This window comes from Ictalurus furcatus, chromosome 6, assembly GCF_023375685.1.
Source record: "Ictalurus furcatus strain D&B chromosome 6, Billie_1.0, whole genome shotgun sequence".
Classification (NCBI taxonomy): Eukaryota; Metazoa; Chordata; class Actinopteri; order Siluriformes; family Ictaluridae; genus Ictalurus; species Ictalurus furcatus.
Window position 1 is genome coordinate 24,019,753 of NC_071260.1, and position 22,431 is coordinate 24,042,183.

General features: G+C 35.8%; 2 protein-coding genes across 4 annotated transcripts; both read left to right on the top strand.

Moving 5' to 3' along the window:
* Positions 1-5,243: 5,243 nt before the first annotated feature.
* Positions 5,244-7,459, top strand: cd28 (CD28 molecule). The gene is made up of 4 exons (XM_053627914.1): positions 5,244-5,296; positions 5,386-5,730; positions 6,662-6,801; positions 6,966-7,459. Exons 1-4 carry the CDS (start codon positions 5,248-5,250, stop codon positions 7,053-7,055), a joined length of 624 nt encoding a protein of 207 aa, XP_053483889.1. The 5' UTR covers positions 5,244-5,247; the 3' UTR covers positions 7,056-7,459.
* Positions 7,460-16,231: 8,772 nt separating this feature from the next.
* Positions 16,232-22,021, top strand: si:ch211-67e16.3 (uncharacterized). Of its 3 annotated transcripts, none has more exons than XM_053627917.1 (6): positions 16,236-16,379; positions 16,961-17,272; positions 18,391-18,560; positions 18,722-18,766; positions 20,070-20,090; positions 21,261-22,021. In XM_053627917.1, exons 1-6 carry the CDS (start codon positions 16,325-16,327, stop codon positions 21,387-21,389), a joined length of 732 nt encoding a protein of 243 aa, XP_053483892.1. In that variant the 5' UTR covers positions 16,236-16,324; the 3' UTR covers positions 21,390-22,021. The 3 variants fall into 3 exon arrangements, with proteins under 3 accessions (XP_053483890.1, XP_053483892.1, XP_053483891.1); XM_053627916.1 differs by having other exon boundaries at positions 16,238-16,379; positions 21,258-22,021; XM_053627915.1 differs by having other exon boundaries at positions 16,232-16,379; positions 20,070-22,021.
* The last annotated feature ends 410 nt before the right edge of the window (positions 22,022-22,431 follow it).

Consider the following 22,431-nt stretch of genomic DNA (forward strand, 5'->3'; position numbering starts at 1 on the left):
TATTACAAGTTAAAACTTTTATTTTAGTTCATGCCCTGTAAATACTTGAAATATGTTTGGTAAGCATAAATAATCAGACAATACTAATGAGATATTTTTTAAAAAATTATTAAAATATTTAGGGATGCACTGAAATGAAAATTCTTGGCCGAAGCCGAAACCGAATATGATGGAAAAACTTGGCCGAAGGCTGAATACCGAACATGTTTTTTCGCGTTTTTTCCATTTATTTTGCCTTTTTTTTCACCACTGCATAAATGAAATAGTCAAAATGTGCTTTTTACTATTTTGTCTTGCTTTTCAAAGAAAAAAATCAATTACAAAAACAACAATTTCAAAATATTTATTTAACACTGAACTTTTTTTTTCATTCCAGCAGGCATAGGCTACCAACAAGGGACAATATAACTTGAAATAAATAAATTACTAAAATAAAAATATTTTGATGTGGTCATCTTTGAGCTCCCCTTGAATAGCCTATGTTAGGCCTATGACTGACTGCTGAAAGAATGGAACACTCTGTAGCCTACAACAAAAAAGTGCATTAACAAGAGTGCAAAAAATGGTTCTATTGGGTTGTATACGGCTGATTATATTGGGGATATATACCGTTCGTGTCCCTGTACACCTCGCGGAGTATTATAGTAGATATAGTATAGTTAGATACGTTGTTAATGTTATGTTCCTTGATAGATTTAGTTAGTTTAAACTATAGATTAGTTAATTTAGTCCCCGCTGGTTTTTCCGCTCCCAGTCCATAGTACTAGTTCATGTTTCTTGTTTTGTGTTTTGATGCTGTTTTCTGTGACCACGACTCTGATTCCTGCTTTGCCAGAATACGTGACAGAATACTCCGGAACAGAAACAAAACAAACACACGTGTCCACAGTAAACTTCCGTCAACATCCGAAGAGCACGTAGCTCGTGCACGTAGCTCGTGCATGCGCGCGTGCCCCCTCATCGAGGTCATGACATTCGCGCGTCTCTCTCTGGTTGCTAGGCTATTTGGTCGCGTCATCAAACATGTCATTGTTCGGTCAAATTTATTTGGCCTTTTCACTTATTCGGCCGAACACCAAAAATGCTTTTTTTTGCTATTTTTGGCCGAATAATTTCGGTTGCCTAACATTCGGTGCATCCCTAAAAATATTATATATAGTTATATATTATTGAAAAATATATAATTTTTTAAAAATTAAATATAAGTTGTTGTTTTTTTTTATTGTATATACACTCTGAAATATCAAATGCTACTGAACGGACTACTGGTCCAATAACAAGAACACTATTTTGTACTGATGTAAAAGTTTAAAATCAGCAACTGTCATAGATACATACAAGAAAAAGAAAAACCTAAACCACCACACCTAAAAAGTATCTATTTCCTGTGTCAGACAGCAAAGTTAAAAAAATAAAATAAAAATCTACTAAAAATGAGAAATACCTCCAAACTGTGCCATGTTGTGATGTGACCAATGAAAGGAAAGTTGTGACTCATTTCTAAAAAAAATCCACTCAACCTCCTCATTTCAACAGAAAATACTAAAATAGATGTTTCTATAAATAATTAGAAGTTATCCAAATTAAACTGAGTAATATGGAAAATTCTCTTTGTTCTAATTTATTTCTTTAAGGTAGAATAACTCAAATAAGTGGGTGCCGGTACTCATAGATGTTAAACATTTACATAAACATTTCACAAAAATAAGTAATATTTCAGTGAGAAATTAGACTGTTGTCTAGGTGTTAGTTAGCTCTACGTATAATAGGATACAGTCGATATATTCAAGTCAGCTGTAGGTAGAGTAGGTGCTTCTGACTCGAGTGTCCTCCCATGTGTAGTCAGGAACAGGAAAACGGCCGTTGTCTGTTCTTCTTTCACTTGTGAGTGGCAGCAGTGCAGAGATGCATGAGGACTGGATCGCTTGTATTGTTGTGCTCCTGTCCTTTTCTCCAACCTTTTCCTGCTCTCACTCCAAAGATGGGGAAAAAAACAGCTTATGCATCAAAGGTTTGTGTATTTTATTCAGTATTTGGACAACTGCTTAGCTTTCAGAAAACTAAGAAAATTACTAACGCAAAGCCACTGTGAAGAGAAACAATGCAGTACATTATTATGGGGTTTGTAAGTGGTAATATCTCTGAGCAAGATAATAGTCTCTAGAAAGAATAGTTTCAAAAAGAAAGAAAGAAAGAAAGAAAGAAAGAAAGAGCAGCATGTAAACATGATACACTGTAAATAATGTAGCAAAATACATATTTGATATTTGACTCAAGATCACTACTGAGAACCTTTTAAATACCCTTATCTAAATAAATATTTTCATTTTCATTTATATTTCCAAAGTAAAATGTGGCACCTGTAACGAAAGTAAAAACCATATTTGAAAAAAAAAAAAAATAGAGAGGCGCGTGACAAGATGAGAAGAGGAGGGTAGTGACAGACCACATCCTGACACATTTCTTCTTATTCACCAGAGCCTTATAAGCATACAATAACATGTGTTATTGTGTTTACAGACGGGAACCTGGTGATACGGACAGTGATGTCAGATGCTTCCAATGCTTCCATCAACTGCCCAGGTCTGGACGTTAATAAGGAGAATGTTCGTATCACTCTATACAAGGAGACAGAGCTGCATTTTGCAGATTTCCAAAAGACTCAAATAACAAAGAGATCAAAGGAAACGCAAAGGTTTAGTGTCCATGTTGAGAATGACACTACTGTAGATTATGTGATAGACAAGCCTCAAGTCAATGACACAGGCTTGTACAACTGCACACTTGCACATGGAGATGCCGCCAAAACAACTCACACTTTTCTTCTTGTTACAGGTACTGTATTTTCAGGTCCAAGCAGAAGCCAATAGCAACATGAAGCACATGTGTAAATGTATTAAGCCCTTCGGTAAAACTGTTATCCGCTTATTGCTCTCTAGATCCAGGACTTCAGGGCTGTCTTCATGAGGAACAGTCAGTATCTTGGCTACTTCTTGCTGCAGGCTGCGGATTACTGGCTTTGTATAACTTTATCACCACAGTTGTCATCTGCTCCTTTGCTGTGAGTGTCCACGCATATGATCCACATATAATATACAAGACAAAAGACAAACCGTCTAATTCAGTTTATACCTTTCAGTTCATATCTACGGTATGAACTGAACCGAACTGAACTGAACACTAACCCTATGAGGACACTGAGAAAAATGCTATTATGATATTACCAAGTGAAAATATCTTGAACATTGGAAAATTGATCTAATATTTCTTATTATGAAATTATTATAAATCAAAAATAAGATTATTCAGCCTGTTTTTAGATTTTTACACACTTAAATATTTAGATTTTCTTATTTTACTGGAAGATCATTTTGCTTCTTCCTAGAAATTAATGCTCAACATTAGGTGAAAATATCTCCTAATAGAACAAGAATATTTCAAGCTTTAAATTAGTAAAAATAAATAAATAAAGAAAGAAAGAAAGAAAGAAAGAAAGAAAAATCTAGAACTGGGTTTAAAAATCTTAGATTTGGTTTATTGTAATCTTATAGTAGGAAAGACTACATACATGAGACTATATTGAAAATATTTTCAGTTGCTAAGATTTCTTTTTTTGCAGTGAGGTGGGCAACCTTGAACATCATATGGCTATGTTATACAAAACTAAACAATATTTCTGTTTCTGAACCAGTGGAAACTCAAGCATCAGGATACACCCCAGAATGATTACTTCAACACAAGGCCAGGAGAGTTCTCAAGAGTTAAATAAGTTCAGCATCAGCTCCAGCTGCCACCCATCCACTGGTCATACCAGTTCACTTGTACCTGACCAAGTGACTATGTCCTGTCAGTTTAATAAAAACATTGTCCTGTTCATCTAAGTTTATATATGAATATGTATGTAATTTATTCAAATTCTTTGTAAATATGGACTTATTGGAAGAACTGTTCAATAAAGCAAAGTGTGTGAATTTACCCGATTGTGTTTATTTCTATTATTTAAACATGTTGATGTAATATTTTTATTTCACCTTTTATCCAATCAGTACTACAATAAAAAATAGATACCTTAGCAAGTGAAAACATCTTGCATATAGGCATTTTTTTCTGGCAGATAGATTTTTTCAACCATTTATCTTGTAGTGAGCTCTATACGTGTGAAATACAGTACTATGCAAAAGTTAGAGACCTCCCTTCAGTTTTCAATCAAATGGCCATTCAGTATTTACTGTTAACTATTTGGTGGCAAACAATAATGATAGGACAATGTATTGTACATGAAGACCTGTGTGATTTTCTGTTAAAGAAATTTTCCCATCTTAATTTTCCCAACTTTCCCAACATAATTGCTGTTATTATTCATAAATCACACAAAGTCCTTCAACTTTAAAACAGTAGAAATCTGTAAATATTTATTTATAATATTGAACGTTAATGTTGACCTGCATTAATAAGTACTGCATGGCTGACTGACTGAAAATGGAATTAATGTACTGTACATTTTTCATTATTACATCATTATTGTTTGCTGACCAAGGGTGAATTTTTTGCACAGTACTGTAAATAATTTAAATGAACAAATATGTACAGAAGTACTTAGTATTACAATAATAATAATAATAATAATAATAATAATAATAGGAAGAAGGAGAAGATATCAATTTATTAAAACGTGTCTATATTCCAGACCTTTTCACTTGCTAAGATGTTCCTAGATATAATAATGTTAAACAAATAAATTCAGATGTCAAAAAGTCCTCTGAATCCTCTGGTCACATTTCTTCCATCAAAATATTGTTTCAAAAAAATATCGTGTAAACGTTTTGTGCCACTTAGCATATATCATCACAAAATAAGAATTTTTTAGAATGCATGACACACACGTGAATCCTAAATTTCATGATTTAGCACAACTATTTCACAGAAATACCACATTACTGTTTCCATTCTTTGCTATCAGAGTTTCATTTTGAGTTAAGCTCAGAATGGTTCGGTTAAACTCTGGTTAGGTTTGTTCATTTTGCTGATATGTTGCTTTTTTGCAATTGCACGTTGAACATTTTTCCATCAGTTAGCTGCAAACTTGCATCACGTATGTCATGCAAATGTATAAATTAGCACTCAATACGGGCAGTTACCGTCAGCTTGAGGTTTCCTGCCACAGTTATGATGTCACAAAGGTTTCCACAATAGTTTGAAGATTTTCTAGCATAAAAAGACAATGGGAAATACCACCAGCATTACACAATGATTGCCTTCGTTATCACACTGATCGTGGGCTTCCCACTTGGGCATGGTGAGTACCCTACAATTTAGCTTCCTATGGTATTTTATTAGAAATCTTTTCAAGTTTACTGATATTTCTGTCTTTCTCTGTTACTCCAGCTTTCACTGTGTCTCAGCCATACTATGCAGTGGGAGGACAGGGGCAAGTGTCTTTTCATTGCACAATTAATACAAAGTCACAGCCAGAAGAAATGCAAGTGTCTGTATATAAGGGAATGTATGGAGAAAAAAGGATCTGCAGTGCCTATGTCAACATCTCAAACCCTCACATAGCGACAAATGGTGGAGTCTACTGCAGAGGTAATGTAAGCAGAGGCAAAGTGGACCTGACCATCTTTGGCTTGAGGGGGGAGGACACTGACCTCTATCGATGCCAAATAGATGTCATCTTCCCACCACCATACATCAGCAAGTTTGGGAATGGCACGCTGGTGCATATACCAGGTAAGAGATGTTGCTGAATCTGGTATTCTCATTCTATATTAATGTTTGTCCACCCATTTACCTGGTTACAGACCTCATTTGGATGTAACTGCAAAAATACTTTACCTTTACCTGAACTTTTGGCATATATTATATACATAGTGCTTTCTGACCACCTGCAACTAAATGCTTAAGTCAGATCGCTTTTTGTTTTTTGGACGTTCATACTGAAGTTTAAGTCACTGAAAAAATCCTTTGAAACATATAGACAGAATGGTGGCTTTTGATTTAATATTGTTTGTGTATGTACTCTCACTGATCACCCTATATTCCTGCACTTCGCAGTTGTCAGCATCGTCTAGTAGTAGTAGGGCATGAGAGTTTTTAAGTCTTCTGAACTTTCTACTAAACATGTCATAGAAAACGTTCATAGATATGTTTTTAACACTGACCTATAAGTTTGCTCAGTAAAAGCAGATATAACTGATACATGTATGTCAGTGTAGGTGTGCCTTACAACATAACAACTGAGAATAAGTGTAGTGTAAAGTCTATGGGGGGGGGGGGGGGACAGAGAGAGACAGAGAGAGAGAGTGAGAGAGAGAGAGAGAGAGAGAGAGAGAGACCTTGTCAGGACTCTAGAGGGAGCCAGAGATCTGAGACCAAACATAATGTGCATTCTTAATGTTGTGGTTTATTCAGTGGAAACGGGGCCTCCCCAACCCACATACTGGATTCATAACACTACAAAAATAAAGCTTTGGGTTGACGTCAGTAGCTCTGTGGATTCTTTGATAGGAACTTTGATCTCTGAATTGAAGTATTTTGCTCTGAAACTTTTTCCATTTGCTAAAGGTTTCGAGCAATAAAAACCTTCTTATCTTCAAAATGTCTTTACTGAATTCAAGTGAATTTGCTGTACTGAATAATCTGTTATATTTTTCCTCTCCAGACAGCCCAGATTGCCCCCCTGTACACACGCAAGCTAGGATCCAGGAAATCCCCGAGATCACATATGATCAAACGCTTTCATTTCCCAACATAGTGCTGTCTGCTATTCTCATAACCACCACCATCACCCTTATTCTACAGGTAGGCCTACATTAAACCTTTTGTAAACTACTACTACTACTACTACTACTACTACAACAATAATAATAATAATAATAATAATAATAATAATAATAATAATGTACAGTATAACTTTTATTTTTTTTAAATGCTGATCAAATATTGTATTTATTTTTTATACCCAGGTAATGAAAATGATCCTGACACAACGGAAATCCAATCACGTGATACAAACACACGTTTCACAGAAAGGCGATTACAGGAACTTTTGGTGATATCAAATCAACAAATCAAATCAACTTTTATTTCTATAGCACATTTAAAACAAAACAAGTTGACCAAAGTGCTTTACACTCCCAAAATTACAAAACACCAATGCAAACATACAATAAAACACACAAAACTCATCACTATTCAATCTCCATGCATCTAAGGACAATTATATGTATGTATGTACAATACTTATCAGTGATATTCATCTGAGTCTGCATTACCTAAGAATTAAACTATTATACTATAATAGTAATAAATTACCGCTATTTTCTGTTTTATCTGAAGGTAGATAAATAAGTCAGCTTGTAGCACAGCTTCCTGTGCAATTTCTTTCTAATTTTCAGTGGAAAAGAAACATTACATGTTTCCTATGGAAGTGTAACCAATGTTGAATAACTGCCTCTCAGTCAATTAAACAAAAATGTCAATTAAAAAAAATGTGTCTCTGTTTCCTGTAAGAATTAACCACCAGATGTGTTCATTATATCAGAAATGACTTCTCTAATCGAGTAGGGTGTATTCAAAGAAGAATTGACTCTCTGTGTTTTTCTCTGTGGTTATTAAGAGTCAGTTGAATGCCGTGTCTCTGAAATGCTAGGGATGATTTCAGTTTAGCAGTGCATCACGTCAAATCATGTCACCGTAGGAAAATAAGAGTTACCTACAGCGTTTATGTGACACATCCCTGATCATTTTCAGTATGTATGATTCACACTCAACACTATAAATGTTCAATTTACATGTAGTGTCAAAACATTCGAGACTCCTACATGATAAATCATCTAACAAGACAACATAATGCATAAGAGCAGTAGCTGTAACATATGACTTCAATTCACTGTTGTTTAGAAGTTAACTGACATATCTTCTGTGCAAATCTTGTCAATGTGTATGGGTGATCAAAGATGTTTTTAACCTCAAAGCATGTTTTTAACCTCAATCACAAGTTTCAGATAACGTGACTGTATTAAAGAATTTAACTAAAGTATAATCACAATCGTTTATTACAAAATAAACTTAATTTTAGAAGAAATATTGTCAATTTTACTAAAAACGGTTACCCATTACAGCAGGCTTTCAGTCTACACTCAAATGTTAACTTATTACTAATTAACCTTTTATTACTAACTATTGTTTACATCCCAGTTTATTAGTTATTAGTCCTAACGGGTTTTTATTCAGTAACTGACAGATGGAATGAGTAATGATTAGTAGCTGTTTAGATATTTTGAAAGTTTCTGCAGAAATGATTAAGTTTGCTAAGTTAAATAAAAGGTTTCCTCTTAAAAAGTCTGTAATTGTAATATGTCTGTCAATCAAGGCCAACAGAAAGCATCAAATGATTTGAAGAAACTGACAGTATAAAAGAAAGCTCAAATTTAGAAAACAAATTCAGTTAAAGCCTGGAAAACATTAACAGGTATGTCTAAATGCAACCAACATCTCATCAAGGTCTCTTCAGGGGCCTGAATAAAGGACTTGATGAAAGGAAACTACTGTTGAATAAGAGGAAGAAACAAAAAAAAAAATACACAAACTGTACATTTCACTATCCTAGCATAAGTCTCCTTATGCTACCCAGATGAGGATGGGTTTCCTTTTGAGTCTGGTTCCTTTCAAGGTTTCTTCCTCATATCGTCTCAGGGAGATTTTCCTTGCCGCCGTCACCTATGGCTTGCTCATTAGGGATAAATTCATACATTTAAAATCTATATCCTGAATTCATATATTTCTGTAAAGCTGCTTTGGGACAATGTCCATTGTTAAAAGCACTATACAAATAAAACTAAATTGATGTATACAGCTATGTATACATGATGAAAGAGAACGGCTATCCAGAGTTACTATGTAATCAGAAAGCTTACGTCTAGCTGCATGTGGTCTTAGTAGAAGTACTTCTGTCTTGTCAGAATTAAGTAAGAGGAAGTTAATAAGCATCCAGTGTCTAATGTCCTTTAAACATTCCTCAACTTTATTAAACTGGTGTGTGTCATCTGGCTTCGCTGAAACATACAGCCGTGTGTCATCAGCATAACAGTGGAAGCTAATTCCATGTTTATGAATAATCTGACCCATAGGTAGCATATATAAAGAAAAAAGCAGTGGGCCTAAAACAGAACTTTGCGGAAGACCAAACTTCACGTTAGTATGCATAGAGAAGTCACCATTTACATTTAAAAACTGATAGCAATCAGTCAAATAAGACCTGAGCCAGGAGAGGCCCGTTCCCTTAATGCCAACAACATTTTCTAGTCTACCAAGGAGAATAGTACGATCAATTGTATCAAAATCTGCACTAAAGTCAAGCAACACATGCAAGGAGACACAACCCTGAGAAGAGGCCAGTAGTCAACGCTTTAACCAGGATAAAAATCTGAGCAACAAAGCAGAAACTCAGCAATCAAAACATAATCTGAGAGCAAAGGAAGTAGTGGAGGTTTAGATTTTGTTTTTCCCCATACGTTATCATTTCAACTGATCTCTCACAAAGGTATTAACATGCCATTATAAATTTGACAAAGATCTGAAATATAAATATCACAAAGTAGGGATTATCAAGGTAATTGTACAGTTCATGTGGTGATTTTACTTTATTTTATTTTATTTATATTTCATCATGCTCTACCGGAAATAAATGAGGATGCCACTGCCTATTTACATGGTCCTAAACTTAATACTGTCAAAAAGATGTTAAATGTCACAGATGTCACAATACTGTCAAAAAGATGTCTTCCAGGTGTTCATTTCATACCGCTGACCATTATTGCACATAGATTTACACTCACCATCCACTTTAATAGGAACACCTGTACACCTAGGCATTTATGCAGTTACCAAATCAGCTAAGCATGTGGCAGCAGCATAAAATCATTAATCAGTTAATCTTCATATCAAACATCAGAATGAAGAAAAACTCTGATCTCTATGACTTTAACCGTGGAATGGTTGTTTGTACCAGAAGAGCTGGTTGAGTATTTCAGAAACTGTTGATCTCCTGGGATTTTCACACACAACAGTCTCTAGAGTTCACATAGAATGGTGTGAAAAACAAAAAAACAATGAGTGAGGGACAGTTCTCTGGGTGGACGCACCTTGTTGATGAGAGATATCAGAGGAGAATGACCAGACTGGTCTGAGCTGACCGGAAGGATATAGTAACTCATATATTCACTCTTTATAATAGAAAAACATGTCAGCATGCACATCAAACCTTGAGGTGGATGGGATACAACAGCCAAGAACATGAATCTGAGGCTATTATGAGCACAGGTTCACAGAAACTGGACAGCTTTTAGATTAGAAAAAAAAAATCAGTCCAGTTTGGGTGAGTCTGTGCACATGATAGCCTCAGATTCTGGTTCTTAGCTGACTGGAGTGAAACCTGATGTGGTCTTCTGCTGTTGTAGCTCATCCACCTCAAGGTTTGATGTGTTGTGCAGGCTAAGATGTTTTTCTGCCCACCTTGGTTGTAAAGAGTCTGGTCATTCTCCTCTGATCTCTCTAATCAGCAAGGCATTTCTGTCCACAGAATTGTTGCTCACTCAAACTCACACCTTTCTGTGTAGACTGTTGTGTATGAAATTCCAAGGAGATCAGCAATTCCTGACGTACTCAAACCAGCCCATCTGGTACCAACAACCATGCAACGGTTAATATAACAAAAATCACAAATTTTCCCCATTCTGATGTTTCATGTGAACATTAACTGAAGTTCTTGACCTATATCTGCAGGATTTTATGCATTGTGCTCCTACCACATGATTGGTTGATTGGATAACTGTATAAAAGAGCAGGCACACAGGTGTTCCTAATAAAGTTGACGGTGACTGTATACAGACTATGTGATTTACCTATTAGCTGAATTCTAACAACACCATGTTGGTGTATATTTCCATAGACAATATATGTGCCAAAAGGAGATCTTGACTCTTCTTGACCATAACACAAAAAAACTATTTAGGTTATAACTGCAGTATATTTCACATCAGTCCACTAAATATAACCAATACAAAATAATTTTTCAGTAAACATGAACTTAAGAATTATGTTTCAGTTTCTCCATTTTCTGTCTTAGATTCATTGTCTGTGAAGTACACATTCAGCTTTATCAGCATCAAACATTATCTTTTAGTTCATACAGACATTATCTGGATAGAAATCACATACATTTGTACTTTTCTGTGTACCTCATCATTTTTTTTTCTTACCTTTCATCTGAAAAACAGGATGTTCTAGTACATATGAGGCCTCAGATTACAGCAAGCCTCTGCACTTTTAACACATGTGTTGGACATATCAGTTGTCTTTACGTTAGTTTGAATTGAACCATAAATGTCCTGACCACAACTGGGACAGTACAGAGGAAACTCAAGTGTGAGTAACCAAGCACAGCATTTTTGGTCTCCACATAAAAAGAAAATTATTTGTTGAAGACAAAATACATAATCAACATGCCATTTAAATGTGAACTGAACAGTAAGAAGACAAGCTGCTATAACTAAAGGAAAGAAATGTCAGCTGTATAATTCGAAATGTATAATTAAACATCATGGACATTATATCAAAGATACAGTGTTTCTGCAATGGACTCATTCATTATAATCAAAAAAAAGTTCAAAGTTAGTTAAAGAAATAAAGTAATATTTTAAGGCAAAAAAGTAACACTTTATTTCTATTTATTCCTATTACATTATTTCTGAGGTCAGCCTTGGCAAGCCTCACACAGTTTCCCTGAATGCCGGTTTCTCCAGATCATTTGATGGTCCTAATCACAGCGGTTTGTCTTGCAATTTGTTCACCACTTTATTCCTTTTATTCATTAATGAAGAAGTTGTTATTTGTAACTTTTTACATATGTTTTTATTCTAGTGAGAAAGCCAAGAACAGGAATGTGAGGCTGTCATGGGCACAGACTCACTGAAACTGGACAGGTGATTTTCTTTCTAATATTCACCTGTCCAGTTTGGCTCATCCACCTCAAAGTCTGATGTGTTGTTCATTCAGAGATGCTTTTCTGCTCAACACTGTTGTAAAGAGTACTTATGTGAGTTACTATAGCCGTCCCGTCAGCTCAGACTAGTTTGGTCATACTCCTCTGATCTCTCTCATCAACAAGGTGTTTCCACCCAGAGAACTGTCACTCACTCGATGTTTTTTGTTTTTCACACCATTCTGTGTGAACACTAGAGAATGTTGTGTGTGAAAATCCCAGGAGATCAGCAGTTAAACCAGCTCTTCTAGTGCCAACAAGCATGCCATGAACAAAGCCACAGAGATCACACTTTTCCCCCATTTTGATGTTTGATGTGAACAGTAATTAAAAGTTCTTTTTACAAAAAGTAAACCAACCTTGAGAAACCAGGTGGGAACAAATAAGTACACCTTATAATTCAGTAAAATGTAGAACCACCTTTAGCAACAGTTACTTAAACATTATCTGTAGGAGTTTATCAGTCTCTCACATGTGTATCAGGCCCTGATAAATAAACACACACACACACACACACACACACTATACAAATGTATATTGTTATTGGTATATTAGTGAACAGATGACTCTGCTATTGACCCTTTGCTTAAACCCAGGGGTTCTGTCCAAAAACACATATCCCAGTTTTGTAACCTTACAGCATTTCATGGGTAAAAGATAGATTTTTGAGATTGCCACTTCAGCTCTGCTGTGTGTGGTGCACGTTCTACTGTTCTACTTGCACATAAGTGGTTCTTTGATACTCAGTCCAACTGTTTATCTGTCACAGAGGAAACAGAGACTGGTCCACTGGGTGATGAACTTTATCACCATGGCCTATAAGCTGGCTGGACATTTGATCCCTATCATGACATGCCACTCTACTCACTCTAGGCGTGTCTCTTCTTCATGGATGATACTTAGAGGCATGTGAAATAAATTATGTGACTTCTAGGCCTGTCAATGCATCTTACTCCATATGTGTTGGGGTTTTCAATTATGGGTGGCTGTGTTCTGTGTCTGCGTCTCCAACCACATAGGCTATACTAAATAACATGTCAAATTAGTACCCGCCCAATGGATCATTACTATTTTAAGCATATAATTTAGTGTGGTAATATGTGAATTGAGACACAACATGTGTGTAGGCACATAGGCAAAGATAGGCTAAGTTATGGCAGTGTTTGGTGTAAACAGGTAAGTGAACAGGTTATTTTGAAATTATAGCAACAAAAAAAAAGCAAAAAAAAAATTTCAGATGCGAAATATCTCAACAACTGTTACGCAATAACATCTTCCAACTATTTTAAATAATTGTATGTTCTCTGTTTGGTTCTGTCCCTGTCTTGTCCAGATTTGCCACAGCTGAAATCTGCTAACCGTACTCCTCAATCCTGCACATTCACACAGGAAATGTATTTAAGCTATTCTGACTGAATACTGTAAACTAAGTACTGTAACTTTAATTCATTTGTTTGATTAATGTTTAATGTTTAACATTAATGTTTAATGCTAATCTACACTGTTTTTATTACTTTAAATCCATTTAAACAAAAAATCTAACTATCCATGAATATACAGTATCTCACAAAAGTTAGTACACCCCTCACATTTTTGTAAATATTTGATTATATCTTTTCATGTGACAACACTGAAGAAATGACACTTTGCTACAATGTAAAGTAGTGAGCGTACAGCTTGTGTATCAGTGTAAATTTGCTGTCCCCTCAAAATAACTCAACACACAGCCATTAATGTCTAAACCGCTGGCAACAAAAGTGAGTACACCCCTAAGTGAAAATGTCCAAATTGGGCCCAAAGCGTCAATATTTTGTGTGGCCACCATTATTTTCCAGCACTGCCTTAACCCTCTTGGGCATGGAGTTCACCAGAGCTTCACAGGTTGCCACTGGAGTCCTCTTCCACTCCTCCCGATGACGTCACGGAGCTGGTGGATGTTAGAGACCTTGTGCTCCTCCACCTTCCATTTGAGGATGCCCCACAGATGCTCAATAGGGTTTAGGTCTGGAGACATGCTTGGCCAGTCCATCACCTTCACCCTCAGCTTCTTTAGCAAGGCAAAAGACGTTATCATGCTGTAATACTGCCCTGTGGCCCAGTCTCGAAGAGAGGGGATCATGCTCTGCTTCAGTATATCACGGTACATGTTGGCATTCATGGTTCCCTCAATGAACTGTAGCTCCCCAGTGCCAGCAGCACTCATGCGGCCCCAGACCATGACACTCCCACCACCATGCTTGACTGTAGGCAAGACACACTTGTCTTTGTATTCCTCACCTGGTTGCCGCCACACACGCTTGACACCATCTGAACCAGATAAGTTTATCTTGGTCTCATCAGACCACAGGACATGGTTCCAGTAATCCATGTCCTTAGTCTGCTTGTCTTCAGCAAACTGTTTGCGGGCTTTCTTGTGGCTGTGTGTTGCGTTATTTTGAGGGGACAGCAAATTTACACTGTTATACAAACTGTACACTCACTACTTAACATTGTAGCAAAGTGTCATTTCTTCAGTGTTGTCACATTAAAAGATATAATCAAATATTTACAAAAATGTGAGGGGTGTACTCACTTTTGTGAGATACTGTACATTCATAAAAGGCAATATATTTTTTATGTAATATATTTTTTTTCGTTCTTAATTTTTTATATATATATATATATATATATATATATATATATATATATATATATATATATATATATATTTGAAGTATATTGCCATTGATATTTTACATTTTTTAGTACACCTGGGTGACTAGGAACAGGAAGTTGTTTAACCATGACTTCCTGTTCAACAGGGGTATACATATGAGGTAGCATGTAGGTCAAATTCCCTTAGTCATTCATAACAATGGGTAAGACCAAGGAATATAGCTGTGATGTGCGGCAAAAGGTTGTTGAGCTTCACAAAATGGGAAGTGGCTATAAGAAAATAGCACAAACATTGAAAATGCCAATTTCCTCCATCAGGGCAATAATTAAGACGTTCCAGTCAACTGGAAATGTTATAAATCAACCTGGAATTGGACGTGTGTCTATATTGTCTCAACGCACTGTGAAGAGGATGGTTCGAGTGGCCAAAAAATCTCCAAGTATCACAACTGGAGAATTGCAGAAGTTAGTTGCGTCTTGGGGTCAGAAAGTCTCCAAAACTACAATCCGAAGTCACCTACATCACCGCAAGTTGTTTGGAAGGGTTTCAAGAAAAAAGCCTCTATACCCTTATCCAAAAATGAACTCAAGCGTCTTCAGTTTGTCAGACACTACTGGAACTTCAAATGGGATACCATTTGAAACCAAAATAGAGCTTTTTGGCAATAAACACCAGAGGTGGTTTTGGCGCACACAGAGAGGTTGCCATATGGAAAAGTACCTCATGCCCACAGTTAAATATGGTGGTGGCTCTTTAATGTTTTGGGACTGTTTTTCTGCCAGAGGACCTGGACATTTTGTTAGGATACATGGCATCATGGACTCTATCAAATATCAACAGATATTAAATGGAAACCTGACTGCCTCTGCCAGAAAGCTTAAAATGGTCCATGTTGGCTTTTCCAGCAGGACAATGATCCAAAACATACAACAAAATCAACACAAAAATGGTTTACTGTCACAAAATCAAGGTCCTGCCATGGCCATCTCAGTCCCCTGACCTGAAACCCATAGAAAAGCTGAAATAGCCTTCTTTGCTCATATTTACTAAGGGTGCCAATATTAGTGGAGGGCACTGAACATATGAATCCGTTACTTAATACAGTGTTTCTCAACTCAAATCTGTTCCTTACACATACAACTCTTGACAGGTTTAATAATGAGCTGTTGGGCTGGATCCATTGTGTTGTGCGTTAGAAAACATTGAAACTATGCAAAACAGTGTGCCCCAATAACACATGCTAAGAAACATCAGTTTGAGGGATATGAAAAATGTGGGTGTTTAAAAGGAAAACGTCTGTTTGTGTGTTTCCTTTCAATTTAAACCGATTTCAAGAAAACACCCACACACCTGATCAGCTTCTGGTCAGAATCAGGAAAAGAAAGCGGAAAATTTATTTAAACACCTCAGAATGCTATAAATATATTGGCAAAAATTATCCATGTGGACAAAACTAGCATCCGTTAAGTTCTTTTTGGCATTTGTTAACTGTCTACAAGGCACTACCATAGACACCTAATTTTTTTTTTTGAGCATGTGACTCATTTCCTGTTTTTTTCCACCTTATTAAAATACACAATGTGGGTTGAAATCTGTAAAGCATACTCATCACGCTTTAGGTTGACATGTCTGACAGAGATTTTACTCTCCTTTTTTGCCTTTCTCTAACACTTCAACATGGTAAGTGGCTATGAGCAAATAGCATATTCCTTATATATTCCAAAACTGTAACATTTATTATGCCATTATTCATTATGTCTCTGAAACTATTTCTTCAGAGGTGAGTGGATTGTTACCAAGAGTTAAAAAAAAATGTGTGGAATAGTAACATTTGTTCATCATACATAGATTTATATGAATGTATATTTATATGGCTTTATACATTTATGTACTATATTTAAATCTTTGTATATATGTTTTAACTATAATTTTTGTATATATGTTTTTTCTATAATTGTAGCCATTCCTTTATCATGTTTCCTTTTTCAAGAGCACATACAGAAGCAGCTTAAAAGAGATTGTCCTTCATTTAACAGATAAAAATGGGTGTGTCAATAACTTCAATTCAATTTTAGTTGTAGCACTGATTGACACACATGATAGACATTGTTTTCCCCCAACTATTTATAGCATGTTTACTGGAAAAGAAAAGAGAGAAAATTATACATAAGTGTAAAGAAGAGCTTTACATCTTTACAAGGTCTTCTAATTCATGGCTAGTTCTTATTTCTAAAGCTAATCTGCTGAATTTCTTTCCCCAGTATGCACTGGATTCCAGGTGTGGACACTATTGCAGTACAACAGCAAAGACAACAACTCAGTCAATATAATATGTCAACATAATGCATTGGAAAGCTGGACTATGGGTGCCGAAGTGCTCATGAATAATAAAAATTTTTGCAACACAGAGCAAAACAACACAGCATGTGAAGGGAGACAAGAAGGAAAACAGTTCAATTTTACACTGAAAATTACTGCTGAGCAAAGAAGACTTCCTTTTAATTGTATGGTTTACAAAAGTGGACCACTCCCCGTCCAAGTGAGAAAGGGAGAAGAAATGATGCTGTTCCCAGGTGAGAAATATGGGCCATGTTTGGAAAATATACTCTGTTGGTTGTATTATCTAGCCTTTACCACACAAAGAATCTATGTTATATGTGATGCTAAAAAATTTAAATGAGTGCCAGCTGTAATTCAAATCACAGTTTTATATTAATGTGCTTCTTTTTATATTTTACCATTTCTATAGTAACAGCTCATTCACAGGGACTTGTTTGGCAGACGGCCTGCATAATCTTAAAATGTTAAAAATTCACATTATAGCATATAGCTTTTAATGCGTAATCATTATGTTGGTGAAGTTGGTCTACTGAGTGGTGCAACAGAAGAGTGTTCACCTTATTGTTGGCAGAATACAACTCCAAATCCAGACAATGCCACAGCCATCCATGGTCTGGAGACCAAGAGAGCAAAATTGGAGGCACTAGCCAATGAACACTAGCCAATGAACACTAGCCAATCAACACTAGCCAATCAACACTAGCCAATCGTGGGCATATGTGAGCTCATGTATGCAGAATAGGGCAAATAGCACTTTCCTCCAATTGTGTTATGCTTCACTGTGGCATAGCATGAGTACCAGTTTGAAAATATGTGATTGTCTGGCTTTATGTGTTTTGGAGGAAGCACATGTTAGCCTTCACCCTCCCTGGATGGTAGTTGTCATATGATAGGGGTAAGTGAAAAAAAGTGTGATGTGATGTAAGTAGGGCAGTGATAGATACTGGACTTGGACTACTGCTTAGAAGGTCGTGACTTCAAATCTCAGCACTGCCAAGCTGCCACTGCTGGTCCCTTGAGCAAGGTGCTTAACCCTCAAATGCTCAGTTGAATAAATGAGATAAATGTAAGTTGCTCTTGATAAAGACGTCTGCCAAATGCTATAAATGTGACATGTCATTATAAAAGTTGGCAAATTACTGTGGTATAAGAGGAATAAATCACCTCAGGGCATGCTGTTAAAAAAAAAACACATAGGCATAATCATCATTGCATCCCATCAGTGATTTTTCTTATAGCAAAAGTTATTGTGAAAGTTTGAATCATTAAATTCTTGAATTGAAGCAGTAAATGTATGATTATGTCCACTGAAGCAAAGATTTAAAAATGTCCTTTGTATTATGTTTTGAAGGATGCGATATTCCACCTCCGATACCTACGGACTCATGCAAATGCTTGGATGTGGGCAGTGATTGCGCTCATACTGCTTTAGTCGGTTTACTCACCTGGGCTCTGATTGGATTTGTGCTTCTGCTGATTCTCTACAGTTTCATTATTACTGTTGTTTATATCAAACTAAGGGTAAGACAATAATCTGCTTAACTCCTTTGATTAATTTTATAGGCTCCTGTGAGCTTTTATTGGTCCCTGTGCTTAAATTGTTGCTAAGGATAATTAACACCAAGCTTTCATGTTTTACAAAACAAACTGGCCAACTAAATCACTTTTGTCCTTTTCTGTAGCTCTCGATTTCTGAAGAGCTAACATTAACCTATGTTCCAATGCAGGTAAGAAATATATAAATTTTTTAGAGGAAATGCTTGTGCTCTCCAGAATGCCTTTGGGGTCATTCTATCTCAAGTGGTCCAATGAAGGTTGCTTGACCATAAAATTATAATTTTTTTGAGTGATTACCTCTATGTATTGGTAATGCAAAAACACCAGTTTTATTATTATTATTATTATTATTATTATTATTTTACTTGGTTTAACTACGACAGCCATATTTGTGTCATGGTACACAACAAATTTTGGTTATACAACTTTTTACGGAAACCTCAATATCTCAGCAAATTTAAAAATTAAAAATGGTCAAGCAACCAACTTTACAATTATTGGACCACGTGAGATGGACTGACTCGATATTTTGTTTTGTTTTTCATGATGGTGTGTGCAGTAATTTAGAGTTATACCAGGGTGCTGCTGAATTCTTGAATCTTATTACTCAGAAGGTGTTGATTCATTTTGTATAACAGCAGCTCTGGCAGTAGTTAAGGTGTTAATTCAAATCACAGGTTTAAACGAATGCACCAATTCTAATACGTTATTGTTTGTATAGTAACAGGGACTTGTACGGTGAAAGCTCCACAAAATCTAATAAAAATAAATGGATTTTAAAAAATGTTATTTTTAAAGAAAACAATAAAAACCTATATCGTTAATTCAATTCAATTTACTTTTATTTGTATAGCGCTTTTTACAATGGGCATTGTCTCAAAGCAGCTTTACAGATGTTATAAACATCTGTAAAGATGCTGTTAATATGGTGAAACTCTCTGAAAGGAGCTATTTATTTAACATTCATGGAAGGAGTCTCCAGTCTTCCCTATTAGAGAGGAACATACATCTTTAGGAAGCTAAGAATCCTAAAAACAAAAAGTGTAATATAAATTTTAGCAATTTGCTGCATCATGACCTATATTTTGTTCACCAGTCTTTTCTTTAGATCGTATGATTGTTCTGTATTGGCAGAACAACTTTAATATACATACACTTACTGGTCTGGATATAGCATAGATTTTCCATGAGTGTTACATTATTTAAACTCTAGTCGTTTGATGACATCACAGATATGTATGTGATTTAACTATTTTTTTTATGTGGCTCTTGATTTGTTTCTGTTGAAATCCAATTAGGAAAGAACATTGGCACTATAAGTTTTTACTTTGATATGGCAAAATATAAAAATGGTGCCATTAAGACACTGTCCCAGCATTAACTTGATAGAAAGTGTTGACGAATTACTATATAATATAGTGAAGTACAAAATGTACTTTTGTATTCACTTCTATTTTTTGTCTTCATCTGCAGCAAAATTGGGTCAGACCCAAGGTAAGTGATACACTTTCATGCAGGGTCGTAACTACCATAAACACTGAGGAGAACATGCCCCAACCCCCAATAATCAGATATGGCCAACCCCCCCCCCTCCCAAAACAAGAACCCCATTCTGAACCCAAATACTTTTACTTTTCATAACATAAAAGAAGATATTTCCCCCACTCTTTTCCACTCTATTACAGCTCTATTCCATAAAATGGCAGAAGATAGTGATCATGAGCTTTAAAGGTGCACTATAAAGGCATCATAAAAACTATACTCCAAGTGGCCATATGAGAGCTTTGTGTCGTATGGACTGCTTTTCTGTATAGCGGTGTAAACATTCTTCAAAATTCTCCTTTTGCGTTACACTGAAAGCGGCATACAGGTTTGGAACAACGTGACAGTGAGTCAATAATTTTGTGTAAGTAATTTTGTCTAGCTAGCTGACACAGACATGATGTTTTACAGAGATATGATGACAATAACGATGAAAAGATAATAATGAAAAGGCAATCTGGGGCAGCAGAAAAAAGGGCAAGCTGACAGGAACAGGAAAGAAGTTAGCAGTGTGTTTACACAGTGGCGGTTTTGTAATTCGTATTTGGTCCGCTCTACTGTTTGGAACATATTATTCAATATATATGTGCATAATAAGAGGAAAGTCTGAGTAAATCTGAAATACAATAAACCATCTAATCTAAATTGTTTTTGTACTGTAATACACACTGACTTTACTGTAGTTATTTAGGTCCCAAATATAAAGTTATTGTATTGTATATATAAATAATGTATATATAAATATTTGGACCTTCATTACATAGAAAACTAAAAAGGATCATTACATTTGTGACCCCACCCCCACCAAATGGTTTGGTCCCCCCCCAATGTTCAGGATGTTGTTACGGCCTTGCTTTCATACATTCATCATCTTTCTTTGTAAAATTGCTAAGCGGTAAGCAGTCTTATTCCTGGTGTGCCTAAAGATGAGCAAGGTTTGTGTGCCAATTCACACATAGATCTACTCTAAATCTGAGAGTCACACAAGGAAGATTGTTAGCTTTTATAATAAGTGTGTAATATCTGAAGTAAACGTAACTGTTTTTTTTTTTTAATGATTATTTCCTTAACTTGTTCACAACTGTTGTTTTCTACTCCTAACCTACTAACCCATTTCAGAAGAAAGTGAAAGTGCAGGGAGCAGACAAGAATGCAGAATACATGGACATGCGTAAGGTGCATCCCCAAGCACAACCCATCAGCGACATGAACCACAACTCTTGCCTGAATCCTGTGGGCTTTAGTGTCTGATATTTCTGTAATTATTCATATGAGTATTGATTTTAATAACACAGAAGAGAAAACTGTAGCCTACACTGCCTTCACCTGAAAAAGGAAAAATCTACACAGTGTAATCCATGTGTTTAAGACTTTGCCACATAGCCACTTTGTCACATGGCAGTAAAGAAATAAGTTAAATGCATCAAACAATAAGCAGCTCAATTAAATACTGTATTGTCTTTCTTCTACTCAAATGCAGATTTTATAAACATATTATTGCTATACCTTATGATTGTAATTTCGCTATCTTGTATCTTTGCTATCTTGCTTCAAAGTTGATACTGTTTATACAGCAAATGTTATGTTATATTATGTTATAAAAAAATATATAAATATATAAAAATCATTGAGTGTGCAGTGTAGTGAATGTATTATCCTTCAGTTCAATTCAATTTTACTTTTATAATGCTTTTAACAATAGACATTGTGACAAAGCAACTTTACAGAAATCCAGATGTTGATTTAGATCCCTAATGAGCCAGAGGCAGCATGGCGAGGAAAAAACGCCCTGAGACAGCACAAGCAAGAAATCTTGAGAGGAACCAGACTCATAAGGGAACCCATCCTCCTCTGGGTGACACTAGACACCAGTGTGATTATAGATCATTAATCTTCTATACCTGTATACTATGAAGTCAAACAGTACTCAGTGAGTTGAAATCACATCAGTAATTTGAATGGCTTATTCATTATAATGAGGTTGGAAGTAGCATTATTTAATGTATACTATGCAATGAATGCATTTATCTCTCATAAAGTTTGCTTGTTGATCTATCAAAGTGCCATATTCTCTTATGAACACGATATGGCCAAAAGTATGTGGAACCCTGACCATCACACCCATATGTGGTTCTTCCCCAAACTGTTGCTAAAAAGTTGGAAGCACACAATTATATAGAATGTATTTATATGCTGTAGCATTGCCATTTCTCTTCACTGGAACTAAGAGGCCCAAACCTGTTCCAGCAGGACAATGCTGGAACAAGACATGGTTTGTCAAGGTTGGTGTGGA

Coding starts and splice junctions, on each gene's coding strand:
- cd28 (XM_053627914.1), top strand. CDS start 5,248: ATGATTGCCTTCGTTATCACACTGATCGTGGGCTTCCCACTTGGGCAT. Junction 5,297..5,385: donor GGGCTTCCCACTTGGGCATG/GTGAGTACCCTA, acceptor CTGTTACTCCAG/CTTTCACTGTGTCTCAGCCA. Junction 5,731..6,661: donor CACGCTGGTGCATATACCAG/GTAAGAGATGTT, acceptor TTTCCTCTCCAG/ACAGCCCAGATTGCCCCCCT.
- si:ch211-67e16.3 (XM_053627915.1), top strand. CDS start 16,325: ATGTCTGACAGAGATTTTACTCTCCTTTTTTGCCTTTCTCTAACACTT. Junction 16,380..16,960: donor TTCTCTAACACTTCAACATG/GTAAGTGGCTAT, acceptor TTCTTTCCCCAG/TATGCACTGGATTCCAGGTG. Junction 17,273..18,390: donor AGAAATGATGCTGTTCCCAG/GTGAGAAATATG, acceptor TATGTTTTGAAG/GATGCGATATTCCACCTCCG.